At 36.5% G+C, this 26,776-nt stretch overlaps 1 protein-coding gene across 6 annotated transcripts in view; it reads right to left on the bottom strand.

The window, feature by feature from the left end:
• The window catches only part of LOC107555568 (protein FAM65B-like), an 81,502-nt gene that overhangs the window by 22,893 nt on the left and 31,833 nt on the right, over window positions 1-26,776 (bottom strand). For 3 of the 6 annotated variants that reach the window (XM_016238401.1, XM_016238400.1, XM_016238405.1), the window contains exons 2-6: window positions 11,177-11,297; window positions 9,282-9,440; window positions 9,005-9,083; window positions 7,620-7,643; window positions 7,278-7,331 (exon numbers count right to left, since the gene is read on the bottom strand). In XM_016238401.1, the coding sequence (XP_016093887.1) occupies window positions 7,278-7,331; window positions 7,620-7,643; window positions 9,005-9,083; window positions 9,282-9,440; window positions 11,177-11,297 (437 nt within the window). Of the gene's footprint in view, window positions 1-7,277; window positions 7,332-7,619; window positions 7,644-9,004; window positions 9,084-9,281; window positions 9,441-11,176; window positions 11,298-25,362; window positions 25,605-26,776 lie in introns of those variants that run through there. The other 3 variants (XM_016238402.1, XM_016238404.1, XM_016238403.1) reach the window with 3 other exon arrangements.

Consider the following 26,776-nt stretch of genomic DNA (forward strand, 5'->3'; position numbering starts at 1 on the left):
GTAGAAGCACCCTTTTGATCTAATACAGCCATGAGTCTTTTTGGGAAAGATGCAACAAGTTTTTCACACCTGGATTTGGGGATCCTCTGCCATTCCTCCTTGCAGATCCTCTCCAGTTCTGTCAGGTTGGATGGTAAACGTTTGTAGCGTCTGCGTAGGATCATGCATGATAGTTGGACCCCTTTTAGCCTTTTGACATTTGCATATAAATTACAGTTCTGGTCAGAGATGTTACGTTGTATAGGGGTTTTAAATTGCCAAATGGTTCCTCGCCATCAAGGAGATTCTAACCAGCCCCCACTATCATCTCCCCCATCTGACTTCAAACACTGTCCAAAGAGCTGTAAATGGCCAGGCAATGGGCCTGACTGACCAAGCAAACTAACACACACACACAAACACCCACACATAAAGACATTTCTTTATTTTAGACTATAATTAATCAGTTATAATTGTATCTGGTATATGCATGTGTTGTGTGTACATTCCCTTGTTAGATTAGATGAGTTACCACTCGTTATTTGTATTAGTTAAAGCCATAAAACACTTATATTCAGGTGTATGTGTGTATCTTTGGTTTAATCTATTCCAGATTATTGTTTCTTGGTATCAATGTTACCTGTTCTTCATCCCTCGGGCAATGACGTACAGTATGTGATTGTGAAACGCATCATATGACTGGTACGATATTTTGGGTTAAAACTACGGATATTCCAGACTGGCCATAAAGCATGCAAATGAGCCATAAAACGAGAGACAAAGAAAGATTCTCCCGCTCAAAATCCATGTCTCTCATTGGCCAGCACACACAGAATAGAAATTCTCAAAAGCGATTAGCCCAAAATAACTTTGCTCAGAAAACTTCTTCTTCGTTTGAGACAACACCTTTCAGGACTCTCAAGACCTTCCTCTTGAGTTTTATTTTCCGGCAGTTTTTACTTTCAAGTAACGTTAGTCGCTGTGGACTTCTTCTTCAGAAGAACCAGAAGTAAAAACTTCCAGCTGACTCCTCACGAACTCATCAAAAGAGCTCCGTTATCTACCGCATCCGGACTCTTTTTCAGCAATCGAAACCAATGCAAGTAACCGCTTAAAATTTTTCAGATGCGTGTTTAAATTTCAGTCCCTTTTAAGGTGATTTTTGGATTCTTTGATGATTTTCCATGGTTGTGGTTAAGTGATGTGAAATACTGCCATTCTTTTCTATTCTCTATCTTTTCCTTACTTTGTTTCATTCTGTGTATATATGTTTTAGTTAGTTATATGTTAGATATAGTTTCATTTTATTAAATCCCTTATATTCACAACGAATTGTCTCTGTTTACTGTTCACAGTTCCAAGTCAATGAATGTTTGAACCTTTGCTACATTTGGCTAAGAATTACTGCTAGCACTGTACAAAGAAGGACAGTTTATTGTTCCGTGGCCAGAAAATAAATATTCCTTGAATTGATAAATTATTATATTGTCTGCTCGGTGGACGGACAGATCAAATAATTGTAATATTGATTCTGCTACAGTTAATTCGAAGATATAAACTAAATATTTATTATGAATCATAACCAGTTATAATTCGTCATAAATATTCCCCTTTTAGAGCTAATAAATAATAATAAACGTTACACTGTACAAAGATTTCCTCCATAACATACAGATTGGCCTCTTAGAGAAGAAAACAAAACATGTCAGGATACTAAATCAAAAGGAAATATTCAAACACACGCAGCAAAGGGACGTGAAATATTGATGCGGGGCTTTTTGAAGTCTCTCATTAAGGGGAAAGGGTGAGAAACAGGACAATCTAACCCAATTAGTGTGCGTGGATGGGGTATATTAACTGTGTGTATGATGGATGTGCATGTGTGTGCTATGATGTGTGGGGGTTGTTCATGATAAACGACATACATTAGACAGACAGTTAGCTGTGCGCATGTGGGGATAGAGTGTCTGGACGGTGGTCCTGTGGGTTTAATTACACTGGGAGGAAAAACCCCACCCAAGTCTGGAAAACTGCACCGTGTACCACACACATACACATGCGTACTGTCACCAATCGCAGCCCTAATGTGGTACACAGCTGCCTGTTTATTTGGCTCCGTAAAACCCCTTGTCTGACTCCTCTCATCTGCCACAGCAGCTAAGCAGCATGGGAAATGAATCACCATAACCGCCCCCAGCCCGGTCCATTCTGGCTGTCGGGTGGGGTCTGATGGGTGTATTTTTATGAGCTGCATTTTGACAATAAATAAGCCTTTGGAAAAACACAGTTTTTCTTAACTGTAGCTATCAGCTCAGTGTCTAATTCAAATGAATTTTCCATACAAAGAAAACATTCTGTAAACAGGGACTTGGAAGCTCAAACAAGAACATAAAGCACCATAAAGGTACCATGAAATAGTGATTTTGTGCCTCGTTGGGATGGCACCACAAGGCGTCATTCACTTGCAGAACGCAAGCTTCTGGAGGGCACATAAGTCTGAACTAGCGAGTTTAGTTATGTTGGTGCAGTCAGTGGTTGTCGTGTAGGCAAACTTCAGTACTTTGAATTTGATGCAAGCGGCTATTGGCAGACAGTGCAAACTGTTGAAGAGAGGTGATGTGGGCTTTCTTCTTCTTTTGTGTTCCAAAGATAAATGAAAGTCTTATGGGTTTGGAACAACATGAGGGTGAGTAAATGACAACAGGATTTTGAACTAACCCTGTAAGTCATTATTCACTAAAAACATTTCCTTCATCAAATCTCACTGGCACCACTGAATATTCATTCATGCTGCAACACAACTGATCATGTGACAACGTATGAGCCAGAACCAACCATTCTTATCATAGTGAGTGCATATTTGAAGATGTATGAATATTCGATTGTAAATGAGATTTGAGGGCTCAAGTGTTATGTTATCTGCAGGATGCTCACACAAATGTCATCCAAATTTACCAAAGGTATCCACGGAATGAGTCTAAACAGGAGTGACTCGTGACTAACAGGATGGTGTGCCGCTCAGGTTAGCTGTGGCTGTCAGCAGAGGGTTTGGCAGAGCTTTGTGTTTGTTTGATACGGACACAGCAGAAAAGAAGCATTGAGCCATTACAGTCGACTGATATCAATCTGAGCCAGATTGATATTGTCTCAGTTAAATATTCATTTCCACTCAAAGACCGCTTTCTATCTCATTTGCTGTGCCCACAGCATTTGTTCTCACAGGCAGTGCCCGTGGTGACACAAACACACAGCCCTGCGGTGACTGCCGCATTATGACCACTTCCTCTGAGCACACGTCTGAACAGTCCACAAGATACAGTGGCCTGAAAAAGTATTTGGACACTTACACCACGCTTAAAAATGTATGAATGTCGTAATATAGATAGGTAACAAATAAGAGTGTCCACAACAAAGAGTCCACAACAAAAATATTCAAATTTCTTGAACTCTTGTATTCATTCTTGAAATGAACTCTTTGCATTCATGTTGGTTTCATATGGTTTTTAAAAACTTTTATACCGTTTTCAAAAAGTGTTAATATATTTTCCTTACACCTGTACATCTTAATCAATTTTTTCAAGCTTTTTAAAAATATAATATAAAATATAAATTACAATATACCGCAGCCCTACCCTTGTTAAAAAAAAAGTGTGCTTTATAAAAAGAAGTGTACTTCAGATCTTAAAAACGTGGCTGGGTCTTTCAGCATGACAATGATCCCAAACACACCGCCCGGGCAATGAAGGAGTGGCTTCGTAGGAAGCATTTCAAGGTCCTGGAGTGGCCTAGCCAGTCTTCAGATCTCAACCCCATAGAAAATCTTTGGAGGGAGTTACTGCATTTAGTGCTTTACTGCTCTAGAGGAGATCTGCATGGAGGAATGGGCCAAAATACCAGCAACAGTGTGTGAAAACCTTGTGAAGACTTACAGAAAACGTTTGACCTCTGTCATTGCCAACAAAGGGTATATAACAAAGTATTGAGATTAAATTTTGTTATTGACCAAATACTTATTTTCCACCATAATTTGCAAATAAATTCTTTAAAAATCCTACAATGTGATTTTCTGGATTTTTTTTTCTCATTTTGTCTCTCATAGTTGAGGTATACCTATGATGAAAATTACAGGCCTCTCTCATCTTTTTAAGTGGGAGAACTTGCACAATTGGTGGCTGACTAAATACTTTTTTTCCCCACTGTATATATATATACACACACACATATATATATATATACACATACTACTATATATAATATAAATTAACATTCAATTAAGTGTATAAAAACATTCACACTTCAGATTATTAAAGTACATTATTTCCATAATAAGTACTCTCTTTAAAAGTATGCTAAAGTGCTTCTTTTTCACAAGGATACACAGTACAAGCGTTTTAGAAAATGTATAATATAATATAATGTGAGAGTGTATTAGTGGTGTGGTGTGTAGAAGTATGTTGGTGTGGAAGATGATGCATCTGGGGCAAACTGAGTGACACACACCCAAATAATGTGTTTGATCTACTAGGGCATGACTTCTTTTTGGTTGACAGCAGAGATCCAAGGCGCGACTCACCCCAGCCATGCATGCGTGTGAGCAGCTGTTTGTCAGCCCTCTGTCCATCGCAAGTGCAGGGTTTCGGATTAGGCCTACTGAGTCAAATAACAAGCCAAGAATACACAGCTGGTCCACACACACACCACAAAAACAACAGAAGGAACGAGACCGAGAGTGGACACATACATGGCATATTAATATGTATCACTGTACAATGAGGATTTTTTTAAATGGACGAGGTGGAAAAATCCTCTTAAGTTACAGGCATGTATCAGCTGTGATCAGAGGATTTAGACCCCTACTCAGGGGGGATGTCAGACTGACTAAACAGAGATTAAAGCTACAATAATTCACGCACATCAAACATCTTTGAGGTCCAAAGCCAGATCATAAACTGCAAGTTGAGGCCTTTTGAAACTTCCTGTTCGTGTACAAAAACAACAGAAGGAACGAGACCAAGAGTGGACACATACATGGCATATTAATATGTATCACTGTACAATGAGGATTTTTTAAATGGACGAGGTGGAAAAATCCTCTTAAGTTACAGGCATGTATCAGCTGTGATCAGAGGATTTAGACCCCTACTCAGGGGGGATGTCAGACTGACTAAACAGAGATTAAAGCTACAATAATTCACGCACATCAAACATCTTTGAGGTCCAAAGCCAGATCATAAACTGCAAGTTGAGGCCTTTTGAAACTTCCTGTTCGTGTTGCCTAACTTCCTATGGGCAAGCAGGACAACTAAGGTTGTTATAAAGTAGATTTTTAAAAGCACAAACCTCTGCTGAGAGTCTGAGGCTGAGTTATCGATGTACTTTGTGTGAGAGACACATAAAATAATGATATAACTATAGACATTAGTTTTCCCACAGCCTTCGCTGGACTCTTTACTCACAGACCAATGTGCTGGATATTATGTGCTGATGTCTTTCAACAGAGGCTATGGAACTAAAATAGTCACAGACACTGGCTGCTTTAAAAGAGAAAAAAAGGAGACGACTCAACCTATTAGGAATTAACTTTGTGGAGAGGGTTGCTGTGCTCTAGCATGCTAACAGACTAACAGTAATTGTTGACTGTCAACACGTTTAAACCCTCTTTGAGAAGTTGAATCCCTGAATTCATCCAGCCCTGCTCCTGTAACAAATCCTCCTCCTCCAACAATAAATATCAAGACTTTTACTGCCAGACCTTAAATTAATGTGGATAGCAACATGGCCCGTATAATTTGATCTTAGAAAAATTTGATTAAAAAAAAAAGATTTCAATGAGAAATTGGAAGTTCATTCTAAAATTCACATTGAAATTATGATTGCAGGAATCATGAAGTGATGGTAAGCCGGATTCTATTCTGTGAACCGGTTTAAAAAAACAAATCACCTGTTCATCATGTGTCATTGTGTAATAACGTCATTAATATGTAATGTAATGTAATATAGTATAGTAAAATATAATATTGTGTTCAGTTCACCAGTTCCTTTAGGTCATCGTGTTATGGCATCATTGATATGCAATGCTATCACGCTATTTATTAAATGAAATAATAATAATAATGTTACTTAATATAACTAGATGTGCTATGCATATTTCCAGTATGTTATTGAAGAAAAGTCCATGTGAATTTTTCAAAAGATTTAGTCTAATTTATTGAACTGGTTTAACAGTTCACTAAAAAGAACCGGTTCAAAAGAATGATTTCTTCACGAACCTGACATCACTATTATGTTGGCAAATCTGAACAAGTGTTATGATCTCTTCTGAAGCTTCAGCGAAGATACATATGAGATTACTAGGGTCTTTACCTAGTAAGTAGGAGTCCATTTGCTCTATATTTATTCGGCCTGAGAGAAATAGTTGAGGTATTAAAGATAACTCATTTGAGATCCATGCGATCTAAATAGCTCAAATCAGCTTTGAACAAACTTTCCCTTTTTGTTTCACCAAAATCATAAAGAAAATGGATTTCCCTCCTATTTAGACATGCACACGCTCATTATCACCCTGGATTGAGCCATCAGAGGTTTGTTTGTCACTCAAGGGAATTGCCTTGACCTAGATCCAGTGGCAACCATAAACAGCATAAAACACAGGGGGAAACAAAACACTTCTGCAAGTCACACACAAAATGTTCTTTATAAGGGCGGAAACAAAATAATAATGATTGAATTGATTTTTTGAGATCTGTATACTACCGCACAGTTCAGAGTGTTCCAGTGAGCTAGCAGAATGCGGGGCTAATTTCAAGTGCGTAGGGCTAATTTGAGCTATGAATTGCTCTTCAACAGCCTCAAAGCTCCTATCGTCAGGTTGCCATGGCTACTTCGGGACTAGACGTGCTGCGGAGTTGCCAATCAGCACTGTAGTTTACAGCAGACACCCACCCACCTGTAATGTCACTAAAACACACTGCAAGAAGAAGGGGACACAGCAGGACTCCAGACACTGGAGAATGCCAAACCAGGAGACTCGAAATGAGTCAGGACATTCATTAGAAACAAGTGCTCTCAGAAAAGAACTATTTTCACTTGTTGTACTGCCTTCACTTTTTCCAATCAATAAAACAGACAACGAAAAGCACACACACACACATATATATATATATATATATATATATATTAAAATGACATGAAATATATATATATATTGAGGAACTCCAGTCGTCGCATGTAACGCTCTATGGTCTTCATTTGCTAGGAAGCAAATATATATATATATATTAAAATGACATGAACTTCACCTTGCTGATGTGGAACTCCAGTCGTCGCATGTAACGCTCTATGGTCTTCATTTGCTAGGAAGCAAGAAGAGAAAATGTCAAAAAGCAAAGTTATTCACTGAAAGAGAAAAGGCCAAACAGAAAAATGTTTTTCACACAGGGATGAATCTAGGCTCAGAGTCCCTAATTTTCAACACGGCTGACACCAGCGGCAATTAGAGTGGCGCAATAACGGATCACTGCTGCACGAATGCAGCACATCATTCGAATGAAGCATATGTTTCTGACTTCAAACTTCTAAGAAAGGTTAATACAGGTCACCACAGACAGGTTAAGAAGCATTAGTGTGTTTAGGGACCCTACCTTGTCCAGATCATACAGCACACCCTGAAAAAGAAAGAAAGATATGTGAAATCACTGGAAATGCTACAAAAATCAACATTTTATTATTCAAAAATTTATATTTGGACAAAAACCCTGCTGAAAAGACCATCTTAGACCAGCATGAAATCCATGATGGTCCAGGCTGGTTTACGCTGTTTAATGCTGGTCAAGCTGGTGGATCAATATAGCCATGCTGGCAACAAAACAAACAAACTGATGAAGTACTGAAAATACTTGATCAGGGATTTCATGCTTCTTTTAGCAAATAAAGTCTGACACCAGCACACCAGCATCCAACTAAAGCATATGCTGCACTGCAATTAATGACTTCTTAATGAGTTTTTAATTTCTTTTTTTCACTTGTTTTTTATTTGTTTATAAAAAGAAAAAAAATCTGCCACTGCAGTATGCCAAAATGTCTCATATTAAAAATGCATTCTCTGAAGACAAGTCTTAATGTCTTATGCAGTGTTGCTTCTCAAGTAAAACACCTCATTTAAAGCATTTCTAGATCTTCAAATACATTATTTGTTATAATATATGTTTTTTCAAAGTCTCCTATGCTCACAAAGGCAACATTTATTAGATCAAAAATAAAGTAAAAAAATTGTAAATTTGTTTTTGTATTATTATTACAATTTAAAAAAACTGTTTTCTAAGTGTAATTTATTTTCTGTAATGCAAAGCTGAATTTTCAGCATCATTACTGCACTCTTCAGTGTCACGTGATTCTTCAGAAATCATTCTAATATGCTGATTTGCTGCTCAAGAAAGATTTCTTATTATTATCAATGCTGAAACCAGCTGTACTGCTTCTGCTTCTTATATCTTTATGGAACCAATGATAGTTTTTTCAGAATTATCTGATCAATCAAATTTATTGTGTCCTTGTTGAATTCCTTTAGTTTTTCAGCAGGGTATACACTCTAACAGTAATTCTGAGTAAAGGTGCTTGCACACTACAGAAAGTCCAGACATGCAAAAGGTCGATTAAATTGACTTTTGATGAGGTTTAAAGAGACGGGTTCAGGAATACACTGAATTGGACTTTCGAAACCACAGAAACTCAATCCTGAATGGATATCTATATCACCGTTTAGCTGATTAGCATGCCCTCATTGGCCACTGCTGGTAGATGCTGGAATTGCACCAACTGGCTGCAAAAGCCAATCTTGTATTCTGACTAAATCAACAAACAACATTAAAATTGTGAACATTTCATTACACTACAGTGTTTCACCAGTTGCTGCCTTTGACTTCACAACTCATGATAGTCGCCCATTGAAATCAATAGATATGCAGTACTCTGACGCAGCGTAAACTGTAGTGTGGAGGCACCCTGATGATGTCCTATCCAGTCTCACCAGTCTGGAGTTCCTCTTCATGTCTTTCATGAGGGAAGTGAGTTTATCCAGCTCTGTTTGGTGCACCTCTAGATATTCACTGACAGTAAGAGAAAATGACAGACTTCAGAATGATGCAGGAAGAATGGCCGTACACAAAGATTTCATCACAGCCATTCTGAGCAGCAGTGATTAATGCAGTCAATGTGCGTATAGTACGACTGTAGCAAGAGTTGAGAGAGAAGATCTATGTGAAAGGAGAAATGCGAGTCAGAGGAGACATCTGAGCAGCACTCACTCCAGGCCTTGTTTGAGGGCTCCGTAAACTTCTTCCACTCTTTTGGGCTGCGGCTCTCGTGAGCTGCTGCTGCTCGACTTGTGCCCAGACAGATGGGGCTTCCTGGGCTTTGACATGGGCTTCTTCTGCACTGCTGAGTTCCCCATGAAGGAGTTACACCTGAAAACACAAACAGATGTGAATGAATCTTAAAAAATCCTGTCAAGAACATGTGGTGGTCCTTTGTCGCCCCAAAATGAGATAGAAATTACTGAAATGATTACTTCCGACAAACGGCCCCTGGACACAGTGTGTAACCTCAACTATGCCGAGAATCTCAGCCGCAAATTACAAATTACTTTTTGCTATAAAAAAAAAATAAAGCCTTATTTTTCACACTGACATTTATTAAATCCCAGTTGCTGTGTTGTGCTGCTGCTAATTTGATTTTAAAGTTGAGCTCTATTGCATCAAATGTTGCTGTCACTCAACCAGTTGACAATTTAAAATTATTATTAAACATTTTTTTTGTTGCAGGCAGCTGCAGTAAACAACTCCTATGATTGTTTGCATTGTGACAATATTTTTTGTAAACATAATAATAATAATAATAATAAAAATAAATCATTTAAATTGTAAAAATTTGTTACATTTTCTTTGTTATACTACCTTGAATGTATGCTGATAAAATTATTAAAAATGATCATTTTATTTTTGTTATTTGAATAGAAAATTAATTCTATGAAATATAGAAAATAAATCACTACATCAGTACAGTAATGAGAATCTTGAAAATAGAAATTAGAATATAAAAATATAAAATATAAAACAGAAACTGCAAAAAATAAAAATGAGCAGATGCATTATAGTATAATTATAAGAATTAATACACAATTACACAGAAATAATTGTAATTAATAATTTCTTATTGTAAAATTTCAGAGTCAGCCACAATGTTCCTAATGTCCACGCCGCCCAAATGTTTTATATAAATATATAAATATAAATATAAAAATATAAAATATAAAACAGAAACTGCAAAAAATAAAAATGAGCAGATGCATTATAGTATAATTATAAGAATTAATACACAATTACACAGAAATAATTGTAATTAATAATTTCTTATTGTTATTCTTTTAATTTTGGGGTGAAATACGATATGGAAATGCTTCCAGTGTAAAAGCCAGTGAGTTTAGTGCAGACTTGAAGCCTGTAGTCTAGTTTTGGCATTTTAGTGCACTTTACGCTGTAATATCCGTGCAAATAACCACCCGCATGTCATATGCGGATAAATCTTGTAGTGTTGTACATCTAATGTCACTCTTCCTCAATGCTTCCTGACATTTAAGACTCTGTCAAAAGGCAGGGTGCTTATTTACTTCTGTTGTCACAGTGCACCGCATCTAATAATATTCCTGTTTCATAATAACACAGTGGCAGTTGGTGGCTCAACGTGTCTGAATGTGTCACACGCAGTCAAAAAAAAAAAGCACTGGAAGTAGTGCTACAGTAAATCTAGGCCATTGTGTAGAATGTTGCCTAAGGGTCATCCACTCACGATGCACTCCGTCATGCTAAGATAAGTCAGCGTGCATTGCACAAACACACACTTTAATGCTGTTACTGCATCCACTGTTTCACATGAATATAATGTGCAGTTCTTTTGTAATTTTTAAGTTTATTTTTTTAATAAAAAAATAGTGGAAAGTCTTCCTAGAAAAGTGAAAGCGGTTATTGCAGCAATGGGAGGAATTAAGAGTTTTAACATGTTCAACAAGCATTATGGATTTGGGGTTTACAATTTCGTCTTCCATAGTGGCAAAACTGATGCTTTATATTCATCTAGTGGCTGGAGTAACTCATCTAGGGAGGGGGGTTGGTGTTTTAGCCTCTGACAGGGCCGATGACCTCACCGTGAGCGTCTCTCCTGCAGGGTGCTGAAGCCAGCGAACGACTGGCTCCTGATGATGCCATTGGGCCCACCAGGAGAGTGAGTGCCAGCAGCCATGATGTCTGGAAAGCGGGAGGACACTCCTGCAAGGAAGCAGAAAGGATTCTGGGTAAGTAAGTCGTCAGTGGTACAAACGGGGGAAGGGTTGCGTGTGTAGGATGATGATGTTGGAAATGACCAAAGGCAAATTTATAACCAGTAGTCCATTTACAGCGATAGTTCACTCAACAATAAAAATCTGGTGTTGATTAAATCAACCTCGTGTTACGAGCATGTGTGAACTAGGCAACTGAATGAAGGGGTGAAATGAAAGTTTTTATGGTTTCTCATATTTTATGTAAAACAGTGAGTTGACTAAGACTAGTTTATTCACTTTATATGCTTTAGACATGTAAAACATCCACATTTCACATCATTAGTCAGTGCTTTACTATAATTGCATATACATTATGTCATTGTGTGATTTGGTAAATGAAGTACTGAATCACTTATTTGAACCAGTTCATTGAAACAAACTGTTCAAAAGAACCAGTTTGCAGCAAAGAAACGGATTTCCCCGTTTGGATTACAGGTAATAATGTTGTAAGTAATGTTCAGTTTCTTACACAGACTGATCGTTTAACTTCATAAGACCACAATATATCATCAGGAGCCACGAGTATTCATTTTGTTTTGCCACATATGATTCATTATTTTACTCTCAGAGTGATGGTAACTGTTGACTTGCACTTTATGTATCACCAAGGACCACGATTCAGCTAAAATCTTCTTTACTGTTCTACTGATGAAAAACATTACCTACCTTTATTTATATAGCGCTTTTAACAATACAGATTGTGTCAAAGCAACTGAACAGCATTAATTAGAAAATAGTGTCAATAATGCAAAATGACAATAGTAAACACTCATTTTTCAGTTAAAGACAGTTCATCATTGAATTCAGTGATGTCAACATCCAGCTCAGTTTAAATAGTATCTTTGCAATTATGTCAACGATATCGCTGGAAACCTACATCTTGGATGGCCTGAGGGTGAGAAAATTATCAGCAATTTTTCATTTTTGGGTGAACTATCCCCTTAAAGACATAGGAAATTATTTCAGGCACACAAATAATAAATAATAAATGTGATTACATTAATGCACTTATAACTGAAGATAACAAGATTGTGCATTTCAGGGGTTTAAATGCAGAAATGTACAGTTACTCCTTTTGTTAAAACAATATGAAATGAACTTGATTGATGCCACAGATTTTCATTTGGGTTTTTGCTTTTTTTTTTTAAAGGGGTCATATGATGCTGCTAAAAAGAACATTATTTTGTGTATTTGGTGTAATGAAATGTGTTTAATGAGCAGAAGCCCCGGCTTAGCGGGAGCTGAGGCCGGGATAGAGTGAGCTGAGGCCGGGCTAGCGTGAGCGGAAGCCCCGGCTTAGCGTGTGCAGAGGCCCGGCTAGAGTGAGCTGAGGCAGCGGGGTCGAGAATCACGCGCCCGGCGGATCCGACGAATGAGCGGCAACCACATGTGACGGACCCCGGGCTGGACTCCGCTTCGTCCACGGTGAAAGTTGATGTATTCTTTGCGTGAACATTTGGGCGGCGTGGACATTAGGAACATTGTGGCTGACTCTGAAATTTTATAAAGAATATCTCTTTGGATTTGAGACTTTAGTCTTTGCAACTTTACAGATCTTCTTTATGCACCAAGAGCTTGTAACACTCCAAAGAGAAAGGAAAAATTGAAATCGCATCATATGACCCCTTTAAAAACAAGGTACAAATCAAAATGATGTTATGTGGTAATTGATATTACGACAAATGTTGTCAATTAACTTGTTGTCAAGTGAGCCTGACACATTCACCAGATTTATACAGTTACTGAAAATAGCACTGCTGGGTGAGGAGACCCCATACGGTGCACATTCAGAGGTTTTTATAAACCGCTCAAAGCGCCCTCCGCACATCAAGACACAGAAAAAGCACTTAGAAACATGAGGTGGCCTAATGGAGTCCAGAAAGACCAACATAATCACTGATTTCTATCAAGTGTAATGATCCAGGGAGGGCACAGAAAATTCCTGCCTACAAAATAGCCTTCAAGATCATCTCGGTCTCCTTATAGCCCATCTCCAACCTCCCATAATTCATCAGAGCAAAGCGGGATGATGACAGCGGCGGCATGAGGCTATGAGATCTGTGATCAACGATGTGAGAGATTCATTCTGACCCTAGATCAGCATGTAACCTTCGTAACCCTGCCTGGCACTGATAGCTACACCAAAAAAGAGTGAAAAATCTGGGTTTTGCGGCTGAGATTCTCGGCATAGTTGAGGTTACACACTGTGTCCAGGGGCTGTTTGTTGGAGGTAATCATACACCTGTGGGTTTATGCTCAATGCAATAGATACATCATTGCTTATACAGAGCTACACAAAACCAATATGGCTCCTGGGATAGATGTTGTTTTGCAGAGGAAAAACAAAAGAGCCTTGTATAACGTGTGCCAGGCTATTTTATAGGCACTGTAATATTGGTTTTGCCTCTAGAACATGAACTTATGTACTGTGTAGTTTGATCATATGACAAATTCTCAGATCATCCACATAAACAGGAAAATAAAAGTCAGAAATATTAAAAGAATACACAGTAGCATACAGTTCTTAAAGTCTAAAATAACACATCCAATCAGAAAAATGCTCTACAGAACGGTGATATTAAATTTCCATATTTTTCGAAATGTGTCCCGTTTGTTGTTCTGTGTCCATAATGTTGTTATCTCAATAAGTAAAAACTATACCAGCTTAAAAACGGCACAATTTCCTAAATAAATATCATTTTATTACATTAATATTCAATAATATTCAGTTATGAATATAAAAAATATGTTCCAAAAAAATCAAATAAAATAGCTAAATAAAATAATCTACTGAAAATACAATACAATAAAAATTTACATATGTATGTATATACTGTGTGTATATATATATATATATATATATATATGCATATTGTATGTGTGTTTGTGTGTACATACACATACATAAACAGAGCTACAGCGCTCAAGAGCAAGTATACTACATAGAAATTTCCTGTTGGATAATATACAGAAAATACAATACAATAAAAATATACATATATATGTATATACTGTGTGTATATATATATATATATATATATATATATATATATGCATATTGTATGTGTGTTTGTGTGTACATACACATACATAAACAGCGCTATTGCAAACAAGAGCAAGTATACTACATAGAAATTTCCTGTTGGCGCGTTATTTGAGTGGACTTTGCTTTTATATATTACTATATATTACTGTGTACAGTATGTAGTATATTTAGTATTCTTTTATATCATGTTTTTATTAGTTTACTAAATTTTTTATTCTATATTAATGGTGCAGTCTTATTTATTTTATATCAACTTAATTCATGCATCAAAGGGTTAATGCTGAAATCTATCAAATCCCAAAACGAACACAAGGAAACCAACATAACCAACTGCTTATTTCAACAAACAAAGGTTCCACTTTAGTTTCAAAAACACAAAGCGACACTGTGCCACCCAGTGCATGCTGGGATTGTTCCACTCATTCAATTCAGGCCTAGTCGTCATGGTTCACAGGCACTGGTGAAGCGCCGTTGATGTGGGCTACATCATTCCCCGTCCCTCCGGGCACGACGCTCATAAGTATTCTGAGTACAGCTGCCTGGCACCCAACTCTGAACTCTTCACTGTGAGAGAAGGATGACGAGGACAAAAGAACCAGGGAGGGGGGCTTCATTAATTTGTCACCTCCAGCAGGGACCATGTTTATCAGGCCGGTTGAGGGTATGAGGGGGATCTTGAGGCTGGGCCGGAGAAGTACTGAATAAAAAGTGTGTGCGAGGCGGAGAGGGTCCCTCGTTTCCTCCCAACAGCCCACATTATGAATTCTGACTAAAAGTGTTTTTGTTGTTGTTGTTATATCTAGAGAGATGCTTAAAACAAGAAAACAACTGCCAGTGGGGTAGGAAAAATAAAGAATTCAAGTTATATTCTATAAAATAAGTAGTAATATCTCATTAATCTATATCTTACTAATATAACACTCAGTAAAAAAAACTTGTCTTTAATAAGAATGCATAATATTTTGGAACCTTTGGCCAATTTAACAGTATCAGTTGATACTGGATATTTAATTGTTCATGCTCATTTCCCCTATTTTTATATTTAGATTACTTTTGCTGTCATCTTTAAAAACATAATGTAATTTAACAACACTATATAATGCAAATCTCAAAAATAAATTTTTCATACTATATATTATCATTTTGATGCCTAAATTCACTTGTATCATTTAAAATGATTGATTTTAGCTTTAGCGTTTTTAGACAATTTTAATCTGAAATTGATTGGTTAATAGCCAGAACATGAAAATAATTATCAGCTTATCATATCAGACAATTTTAACACTAGTCAAACCCTAGTTTTAAAGGGACAGTGCACCCAAAAATTTTAATTCTGTCATCATTTACCCTCAAGTTGTCCCACATTCTTCAGAATGTCTTCTTTTGTTTTCAATAGAAGAAAGAAACTCATACAGGTTTGGAACAACTTGAGGGTGAGTAAATGATGGCCTGTCCCTTTAAGGATGTTAAATAGAGTATTTTTACTGAGAAAAAAAATGGATGTGATTATTATCAAACAAATAACATCAAGATTTTATCGAAGCCATCCATTTCCTTCAATGGATGGCTCTGCACTTCAGCCCTCAGAAAAGTAATTATATTTTCCAAGCAAGCAAGTGTGCACTGCCGCATGCATACATGCACAAGCAGACACTATCTGCACGCGTGAATATCATCAGACTCAACCCACACGGCAACTTAACAGCAGGACTATTCCTAATGTCTGTCTAAATTACAGTTTCTATAGTAACAGCAGACAATGCACAATGTGTCCAGTAAAAGAACACTGTTATCATGGATCCCCCGCAGCAGGCCTCCTCCTGTCCTTCTGCTCTGAAGACCTGTTGTCTTTCTGGTCTTTTGCTCGAAGGTAGGAGGAGTTCAGCAGCTGTGTGATGCTCAGCTGGTTTTGTCCCACACTGACACTTGCTCTCCACTCCACCTTGGAAGAGCGATGAACTCATTTCAAACACCCATGCCAGGTCAGAGAAATGTCAGGCATGTGGCAGTGGCCGACTGACCCTGTTCTACTCATGCTGTAGTAATGTGTGCTTTTGGGCAGTGTCGCCAGACGGGCCAGAACAATTAGTATACGAGGATGTGCAAAAACCACATACACTCAAAATCGACTAGTCGGATTGGATGACTCAATGACCAAATATGTCATAACAGGCCTGACTTATATCGCTGCACAGGAAAGGACTCTTTACTATGAGCACAAAGATTATAAACAGTGAAACATGATTCTAAAGCAGGCGCATGATGACTGAATGGATGCTCTTGTGTTGTGACCAAAAGATCATGCGGTCATGACAGTGGCTGCTATTGTTTATCACTGTCCTAAAAAAATCCAACATTTGGTTTGAAATTGGGAGACACTTAGACTACAGCACCTTATTAGTAGCATTATTTTAAAATATATGAGGTGCAAGCATAAAATCTTAAAAAAATGTAATCAAAGCATTTATTAATTTAATGTGGGCTTCAACAGCCTGCACAAAAATCACTAAATAAGGGTTAGCTAGTCATAACCACACCCACTGATTGCATCTGCAAAATGCAAACATGAGGAAATAAGCACAACTTTTTTTGACAGAGTAAGAACAAACAAGTGAAACATTCCCCATGTCAGAAAAAACACAAACACAAATTAAAATGTGACACAGTGCATGCCCAAACCTAATAAAAAGTGCAAAGAATGTACAGATGGAATGATACAAGAAAATATGAAAACGCCCTCAGCAATGGTTTGTTCCATTCAACTCCATTCAAGTCAGGAACATCCAAACTTTCTATTGTTCAAAATATAATATTTGATGGTTACTTTAGAGTCAAGTTAAAAAAAAATGAATGGAATGAATGAAAAGTTACCAGAGACCCAAACTGAAGTGGACCAAAAAGAGAATCCAAGTTCACATTTCATGCTTGCAAAGAGAACCACAATAACACTGTAAAACTTTACTGTAACGCTAGAGGGGAAACTAAACTGTTAATAGATTAACAGTAAGTTCCCATACTATACAGGGAAAAACTGTCAAATATCTAACCAGACGTTTCATGTCATTTTACAGTAAAATGCTGTTAATTGTGAAATTTTTAGAAGTAAAAAAGAACAAATCAATGTATAATCAAGAGTAAAAAAATATATCTCCTGATATTTCTAGAACTCCCTGCCTGACACTCAACATTTGAAAGTATTTTGTTTAAATAATTATGTTTCTTAATAGTTTTGTCATGTTTGTTATCAGTTATGTACATTTGGGTTGGTTACATCTTCTGTTGTTTAATGAATGTTTATTGCATTATTTAAGTGCCATGTGTGTTACCATGTTGGTGTTTTGTGTTTGCGTGAATGACTCTGTGTGCCTTCTATATATTAATATACTTCAGCTTGTGGAAAAGCTACTTGTGATATTCTCATATTGCTGTCTCTTTTACCACCTGCATTATTATGGTGGTTGTCAGTTTATACAAAACAGATTTTAGCAGCAGTGTGCATTGTTGAATTTACTAGTTTACACTCAAATTTTCTTGTTTGTAAATTACAGTTTTATACTGTAAAATGTACAGTTGGTTTTGTTCTGTAAATGTTTTTACAGTTTTTCTGTATTTTTTCAACCACAGCTGCCAAAATTATTTTGTAAAAACTACAGATTTTTACAAAATTATTCTGGCAACCACAGGTGCCAAAATTATATTGTAAAAACTACAGATTTTTTTTTTTTTTTTTTTACAGTGAAGGAAGCTCTTGCACAATATCCATGCTAGTCAAAACTGCTTTATTGCTGGTCAACCAGAATGGTTTTACTGGTGAAGCTTGGGAAGAAAAAACAATTGTGTGGGAATGTTTGCCACAATTTAATAGTTTCACTGAACTGCTCTTTATTTTGAGTGCAGCATATAGCACGCCTCATACTTTCTTCCTTTCTCTTATGTTAAAGGTAAAAAGTCCACATCAAATGTAAAGGCTGAAGGGTTCAAAACACATTGAAAGATGAAGCTGACATTTTAACACATCCAGTTGATGTGTTAGGCTGTAAATTTAACTTCCCCTAAAGCTAAAATATGGTAGAACAGAAAAAGTGAAATAAACATCTTGTGGTCAACTCCTTTTGATTCTTCTGATGGTCAAAGACAGGCATTTATATTTAAGCCATGGACATGAATCTCATATGATTAGAAACACTCCAGTTAATTTATTACTAAACGGGTCAATTTTTGAACAAGAATGTGTGTTCAGCAGGATCATTTGGCCCAACTTTGATATTAATGGATGATTTATTTCATATTTAATCCACAGACTTCAGACTGCAGATCACTTGAATGTTATCTAACAGCAAATACTAAAATGTCACGCTATTTTCAACTTCACTGCGACTGAAGAAGAAAGAAACTATGTCAAGAGGCCTGAATTACACTTGACCACTGATAACCTCTTAAAAGCACAGGGTTTGTAATCTCAGCCTCATATCCATCTAAGCATGCTGGAAATGTCACGGTGTGAAATGTCTGTTCAATATTCAACTGCTATCAAATAAAAATGATGATAACCATACTTTCCAAAAACACAGCGGAGAAAGATAATCGAGAGAAAAGTCTTTTTTATTTTATTTTACATGAACATGGTTTTTCAACAAGTCCATATTCTGGTTAAGCCTTTATTCAGAAAAAGACTACTGAAATATTCCTGTATACATGCTAATCAGTGTATTAAATTAATAAATGAAGACATCCATTTCTCATGATTCTCGTGTAAATAATAGAGATGCACACTCTTGCCATTCCTTTTTTGTAATTCTGCAGGGTAAATTTAATCAACTCATTAATTCACATTCATGTCCTTTACAACAGCACATAACAACTGCAAAATATAGATCTGAGACTCTTACTGTGCTTTTGTATATTGATTTATGTTCATTTCTGGAATAAAATCTCCCTCCTCGCTCTGAAAATGTTTTCTTCTGAATTATAAATGAGGCATTTACATAACCATCAGGCTTTATTACCTATTACTTATTTTAGTTGAATTAGAGTAACATGACACCTACTTAATTGTAATATGACCAAATTGTGATATTAATTGAAGTCTACATGTGCATGTAAACACGGTTCATAGGCAGAGCAGTGACTTGTTTAATCCAGCTTAAAGACAGCTATGAGGAAAACACACATAAAAAGTCACAGAAAGAAATGAGTCTGAAAATGGGCTAGACGTGAGGGACAATTCTGAGTGATATGTGGATGTTTTGCTATAATTCTGAGCCATATTTACAAAACAGCAAAGAGAAAATGATGAAAATCCTTATATGTGGAGACAAGACCTAAAGGCTTGAGACCTAAAAAAACCCCTGTGTGAGAATATCTGAGGATAACAGAGCACAGCTGGCTAAAAACCAGCACAAACCCAGATCAAATGTGATATGATGTGAAGCAAAAAATCCTCTTCCCTGTACCACGGCAGCTTAAAAATGCAATACCTTACAGTTTACAGTTTGTGTTAATAGAAGAGAGAACACATTTACTTAGAGGCTGTCAAATGTGGGAAACTTGTTAGGGGAGGGGTATTGTATAATCACATATGTTGCCATCATTCTTCTAAAGAAGCTGATTCTTCACTCAACCTCATACTGTGTCTTCAGTTGAAGTCCAAAAAAAAGAAAGTTTTGGAAAATGTAACTATTTTAAGAGTTGGCGATTTCATATTAATTTGTACAATCTGATTTGTCTAAAAGCATACAGTTTTCTGATAAAAACTAAGCATGAAGACTTCATTATACTTCAAGCAATATCAAAGTACAAACTTGTGGTATAGCATTTCAAACAAAATCAGGCCAAAGCAAAGTTGATTTGGGGAGTTTGAAACAGCTTGCCAAAGCAAAATTTCTGTTTTTTTTTTTGTTTTTTTTGTCTCTGCTGTCATTTTTGTTTTGTGTTTATTTTGTTATTGAAAGGAAATCATCCAGCACATAATTACATATTCATTTAAATGCCTCTCAGCAGCACAGTATAATGTATAATGCTGCTCAAATATTTAAAACTTAATTTTACCCCTAAACAAAGAACGACAAAGAACTTTGCTGCATGTGAGTATATCGGTCCTTGAAGATCTACCCCCAATCGTAGCCCTCAGTGGGGCATAAGTGAAGTAAACGCTCAAATGAGATTGTATAAATTCATACAATTTTGCCACCAATTCTCCAAAATGTGAAATAGTTATGAATTGCAATGAAAGTGTGTTGTGATTCACACTGGCAAGCTCCAAAAATCACAAAAAAGTAAGTATCATAAAAGTAGTCTATATGCCTTTTTTCTGTATTTTTCTGCAGTTTTCGAAGCCTTCTGAAACTATATTTAACAGTTTTGTCTGAGAAAAAAGACACTATTTTCTGAAAATCCTTGACCTCAAGTTTGACAAAAAAAACATCTCTGTATGGAAATGAGTAGCTTGGACGTTCTACAAAATATCTTTGTATTCTATGGAAGAAAGAAAATAAAATGGGTTTGGAATGGCACAAGGGTGAGTAAATGATTTTTCATTTTTAGGTGAACTATCCCTTTAAGCAATGGCACTGCAAGAAACCGCTGTCCTAAAATAACATGCAAATTTCTAAGTTCAACAGTAAATGTGGATGCTCACTGATGGGCTATGCCATTTGTTAAGAGACTGAACTAAGTTTCACTTGATTTGGACAGCGCTGACCAGTACCGCAAACAATAGCCAAATATACATTGTATGGGTCAAAATTATTGTTTTTTCTTTTATGCCAAAAATTATTATGGATATTAAGTAAAGATCATGTTCCATGAAGACATTTTGTAAATGTCCAACCGTAAATATATTGAAACTTAATTTTTGATTAGTAATATGCATTGCTAAGAACTTTATTTGGACAACTTTAAAGGCGATTTTCTCAATATTTTGATTTCTTTGCACCCACAGATTCCAGATTTTCAAATAAGTTGTATCTCGGCCAAATAACGTCTTATTTATTATATTTAAATATATATATTTATTCAGCTTTCAGATGATGTATGAATCTCAGTTTTGAAACATTGACCCTTATGACAAATAAGACATGGCTCAAGCTAAAAGCAATGCTTTTAGTTTTGGAGAATAGGAAATGAACTGAATTAACAAAGCCATCAGTGACCCAAGCTGACACGTCATTGGACACAGACACTTGCAAGTGAATCTCTAGAATGATTCAACGGTTCAGTCACAGATCATTATGAATGTGTGTGTGTGTATGCAAGATGCATGAGAAAGACAAGAACAGAGATGGAGAAAGAGTTGCCACTGCATATCTGTCTCTCCTGCACTCTGCCAAATGGACATAACTAGAACATTGCTAAAAAAAGATGCCAACACTTTGACTTGTGCCAGGCATATGCAGATGAAAGATTGAAACAGTTTTTGTTTTGAAGACTGAAAAGACATTTTAAATGAAAGATGACATGTCACTTTCAGCTTCAAACAGTCTAAGAAAGAAAAGCGCACACTGATACACAACCTTAAAAGACTGGAGATGAAACTGTGTCCTAAAAATACAACAACAAAAATTAAGATGATGAAAAAATATGACTAACAGAGGTTTGATGTGGTGCATTTAGGTCAGGCAAAAAGCCAAATCCCGAATTAGTGGTGCTCGCTAAGGCAAATATCATAAATACTACATACTCCGGGTGTAAAACTGAAAGAAAGAAAAAAAACTTAACCCTACTAAACTATGGCGTAACTTACTAGTTTGTGCTATGGACAAAAATGATATCTTGAATTTTGCCAATTGTTGAATAATATTATAATATTGAATAAGATTTATGCTTTTTACCAGGCAGAGAACAAATCTCATCGATTAACAATGAGGGAAAAACATTGAGGGCTGGTCAGTTTTTACTCAGGCATTTTCACTTTCATTTTCACAACAAAAATATAGTTGGCTTTTAAAATCAGCTGTAGTTTATGAGGGTACTTTCCTGTTATCTGCATTGCTTCTGGGTTTGACAGGAGGATGTTGACTTCATCCCTGCTAAAGCGCAGATGTATGTCAGGACAGACCCCGAGGAGGACAGCACCCTTTAAAAGGCATAAGGATTTGGCTTTTCAAAGCAGATTACAAATCACAGCTGATAGAATCTAAAAAACACACATCATCTGAGGGAGAATATGTCATACACGACAACATCCGAGGACCTCAATTCAATCAGCCAATGACATTGCAGAAAGAATCCACCACAACCAATCAGATTTCCGCACACCTTCTAACTGCTATGCAAACAGACAAGGAAAAACAAAAACACTGAGTTCATCAGCTTATGTTTAAAAGATAAACCACCGTAATACTAATCACAGGGATGAGAGATTGTGATTTTGTCGCTATGCAATAACTGTCTGCAAAACAGATGTATGAGGGCTGTCCTCAGTGCGGTCAAATTCAAAGAGACTGTTAATCAGGGGGGATTATGGGATAGCATCCCCACTGATGAGAGCTACAAGCACATGTCATCTGTTCAGGAAGAGAGAGAGTGAACAAGAGAAGATGCCAAGTCATTCACTTCAGCTTGCCTTTCTCCAGAAACTGACCAAAACACAAGGTCTGTTCCAAAAACCTGGCTGCCTACAGCTGTTGCAAAATCTAAGCGGCAATTTAAAATAACATATTTGGACAATTTTGAAGGCAGCAGCACATGTATCATTTGCAGATGAGGCAAACTCAGAACGCACAGCATCCAAGATGGAGGACGAGTCAAGAGAGATGCCATTGACAACTGTGCATAAAATGCATTCAATAACAAAAATTATTTAAAATAGTCTAATTAATCAAATTAAATGCACAATTTTGTTCTCAAGTTTGTATGTGCTGCATATTAGGACTGTGCAATATACAGAAATTATCAAAAATTTGCATATGCATATTGCAACGGCTTGTGGTGAGCGATTTTAATACTTCAGAAAGTTATAAAATGTCAAAGTCAAATGTGACTCATGCATGAACTTGTGAAATTGATTGTACAAACGCAAGACATTATCGTATCAAATATCACATTATTTAACGTCGCATTTTTCTTCAATATCACGCAGCAAATAATTCAGCTTAGAAGGCAGCTTAACTACCCAATCAGAATGTCTGAAACATATATCAACATCAATGCTAAAAAACATGAAAATAACAGTATTGGACACCATTTATAAACCAATTATGTACCCTTAAGTAAATTAAAATGCTGTATCAGCCACACAAACCTACTTTCCACTGGATGTATGAGATTCTATCATCATCACATGTACTTGTTAACATTAGAAGAAGCATTCAATCGTAATATATTCATTCATCCGTTTGAATATTACTGGATGAGTGTTAGCTGACAACAAAGAGCATATCTCATTGGAGACTGACTCTATAGTAACTCTGACGCTCTGCCGGCCTCTTGCTGACCGCGCTGATTTGATTCAGCTCCCTTTATGGCCGTGACGTGAGCCGAAACCTCTCACTGCCCCCTGTCATAAGCACAGAGTGACAGTAGATAAAACCCAGACCTCTTCCATACCGCTTTCTCCACCTACTAAAAAAAAATGATAGGGAAGGAAAATATGGGTATATTCAGTGCAAAAAAAAACTTCAGAGATGAAATTCTGAGAAATGCTCATTTGTCACTGCTTTGGCAGCTCGAGGCTCTAGCACCCCCTCCAATAGAGCGTAACCGTGACCACCCATTTTTTCAGTGGTCTTGATTGCAGAAGCATTTTTCTCCTTTTTTTGTACTCTCTCGGGAGGAATTTCAATAAAACCTTCATTAAAGAGTTCCAAGTTCTCAACCAAAACATCCTGCTCGGAGATAGATCTCTCAACAGTACAAACTTTCATTCAAAGCAAAGCAATATATGAAAACTGGAAACAAGATGAAGGTACAAAACTCATTTAAGCATGGAAGCATTGCAAATTATAGCAATACATATTTTATGTTTGTTGCACAATATTCAGACATACACGAATACCTCAAATCACTGTAATGTTAAGTTCCAATAAAGAAAGCAACCTCAAAGAGAAGCATTTCACTTTCTGGAAGTTAACATATGGCACTGTTTCATCCATATGAGCTGATGAAATATCGACCTGACAGCTGCCAAAATTATACAGCAGGTTCAAACAGACATCAGTCAGGTTTTCTGATGGCAGTTTGCCTTATTTCATGACACAATCTGTTTTATTCACACCCGCACGAGCCAACAAAGTGCAGCTATTAGTAGTGGCAAGTAAGATTCATTTCCGCGAATCAGTTCTTTCGACACAGCTGGTTTCAAAGAACCGTTTATAAAAGAACCATACAATGTTCATATAAAGCCATGAATGCATACATAGTGCTGTCAATTATGTTGTTTTTATTACGCTTTATTAATAATAATAATGTGTATTATAATTTTATGTGTACCATTTCAGTTTGATTCAGCAATGATTTTGCTCCTAAAAACAGCTAAATTTGAATTTACATTAAACAATTCATCTACATAGCGACATATACAAATGTAGAACTGCATAATATGTGTTAATAAAACTTCCATACAAACAATTAAATGCAAAATCGCTCAGACAGATTCTCGTGAAGCTCGAACCGGACTGAACTGATGTTGTTTTTCTAACTGATTCATTACAAAAGATCCGGCTCAAATGAACGATTCGTTGGAGAAGCGAACTGAATTTTTAAAATAATAATTAAACACTGACCAGCTTCAGCAACATAATTTAAAACTAAATTTCATATGAGCAGATACATCTTGGACTCTATGCGGAATTAAAACGGCAGTTATTAATTAGTTCATCACATGCACAATGCATAACTAGTCCTTAAAATTGTCATTTGTAGAAGCACTCCAGCAAACCCACGCGTTGCAAAACAGCATGTCGCCACAGTGAGCTGTAATATCAATATTCAAATACGTTATAGTGTCCAATATACAGACTGTACTCACCGCTCGAGACAGAAAACTTATTCCAGTGAATGTTATTTACTCGAGTTGTGCACTTCCATCTATGCACACAAACTATCTCTTCTCCTTTCTGCGGCTCGAGTGCTGATTGTGCTAAATTAAACTATTTTAACAAAACGTGCTGAATGGCAGCACCACACACACTTTACCGAGTGAACCCATCCAGCACGACAGCACAGCAGCGGATCAAAAATCATATGTAGTACATTCGTAGCGATTTGTAGCGCTTCCTCGCAGCCGCCACGGACCAATCAGAAGGCAGCTCTGTGGTAGTGGGCGGGGCCTGCCCGTTATGACATATTCAGCCTTGACTGATTTGAGGCTTGTCTAAAAACACATTGTAGTGTGCCACATCAGGGGCTGGCATTAATGGGGTATGTGCTCAGCTGTCAGAGTGAATCTTAAGCTGCTTAAACTATGTGTCTGTAATATTTTTGCATATTTAAAATAGATCAGTGTGCCTGTAGGCAACATGAAACCTGCACACTATGGAAAACAGTACAAGCTACCTGACCACTGACCAATGGACTACTGTCTTAAAAACAGAGCTGGATATCAGTGTTAAGCTGAGCTTCAAAGTACTGGGTTCATTAAATTGGCTGTGATTATAAATTATTATGCCTCTAATGAAGTAATTTTTACTGTTAAAATTGTAATAGGCATTGGTGCACAACTACTAATTTAGTAAAAAAAAAAAAAAAAAACCCTATCTTACAGCAATTTCAGGAACAGTTACAGGAAAATACAAATGATTAGATGAATGAGATTTAGAAGAGAGAAACAAAAACAAAAAAGAGTGTTATACAATAAACATAACTTTAACATAAAAGGCTCAAATAAAATGTTAGGGATGCACACATAATACAAATATGTACAGTGCTGTACATAAAAAAAACTTACAGACACAGATACATAAGGATGGCATCTAATTACTGGGGTTTTAAGTATTTCATGATATTTAAAAAATAATCATTTTGTTCTTTACAAAGCAAAGGGATTTTAGAAATAAGGTCTAATTCAATTTTAAAACGATTTTAAATTTTAAAAGGATGGGGTATCATGTGAAAACCTGAGAAATTATGAAATTATTTTTTATTTTATTTCAGCTTTCAGAAATAAATTACATTTTAAAATATATTCAAATGGAAAACAGTTTTTTAAAAGTGTAATAATATTTCACAATATTACTGTTTTTACCGTATTTTTAATCAAATAAATGCAGCCTTGGTGTGCATAAGAGACTTCTTTTAAAAACATTCAAATCAGTAGCATTAAATCTGAATTATTCCAATCTTTTATTTCTTACAAATGCAGTTCTGCCAGAAGTTTAGGTAGGCATTGTCAGTCGTACATACCCCTCATCAATCATTCATGTCAAGATCAGTAAATTTAATTT

The sequence above is a fragment of the Sinocyclocheilus grahami genome, unplaced genomic scaffold (genome assembly GCF_001515645.1).
Source record: "Sinocyclocheilus grahami isolate Dianchi unplaced genomic scaffold, SAMN03320097.WGS_v1.1 scaffold538.1, whole genome shotgun sequence".
Lineage (NCBI taxonomy): Eukaryota > Metazoa > Chordata > Actinopteri > Cypriniformes > Cyprinidae > Sinocyclocheilus > Sinocyclocheilus grahami.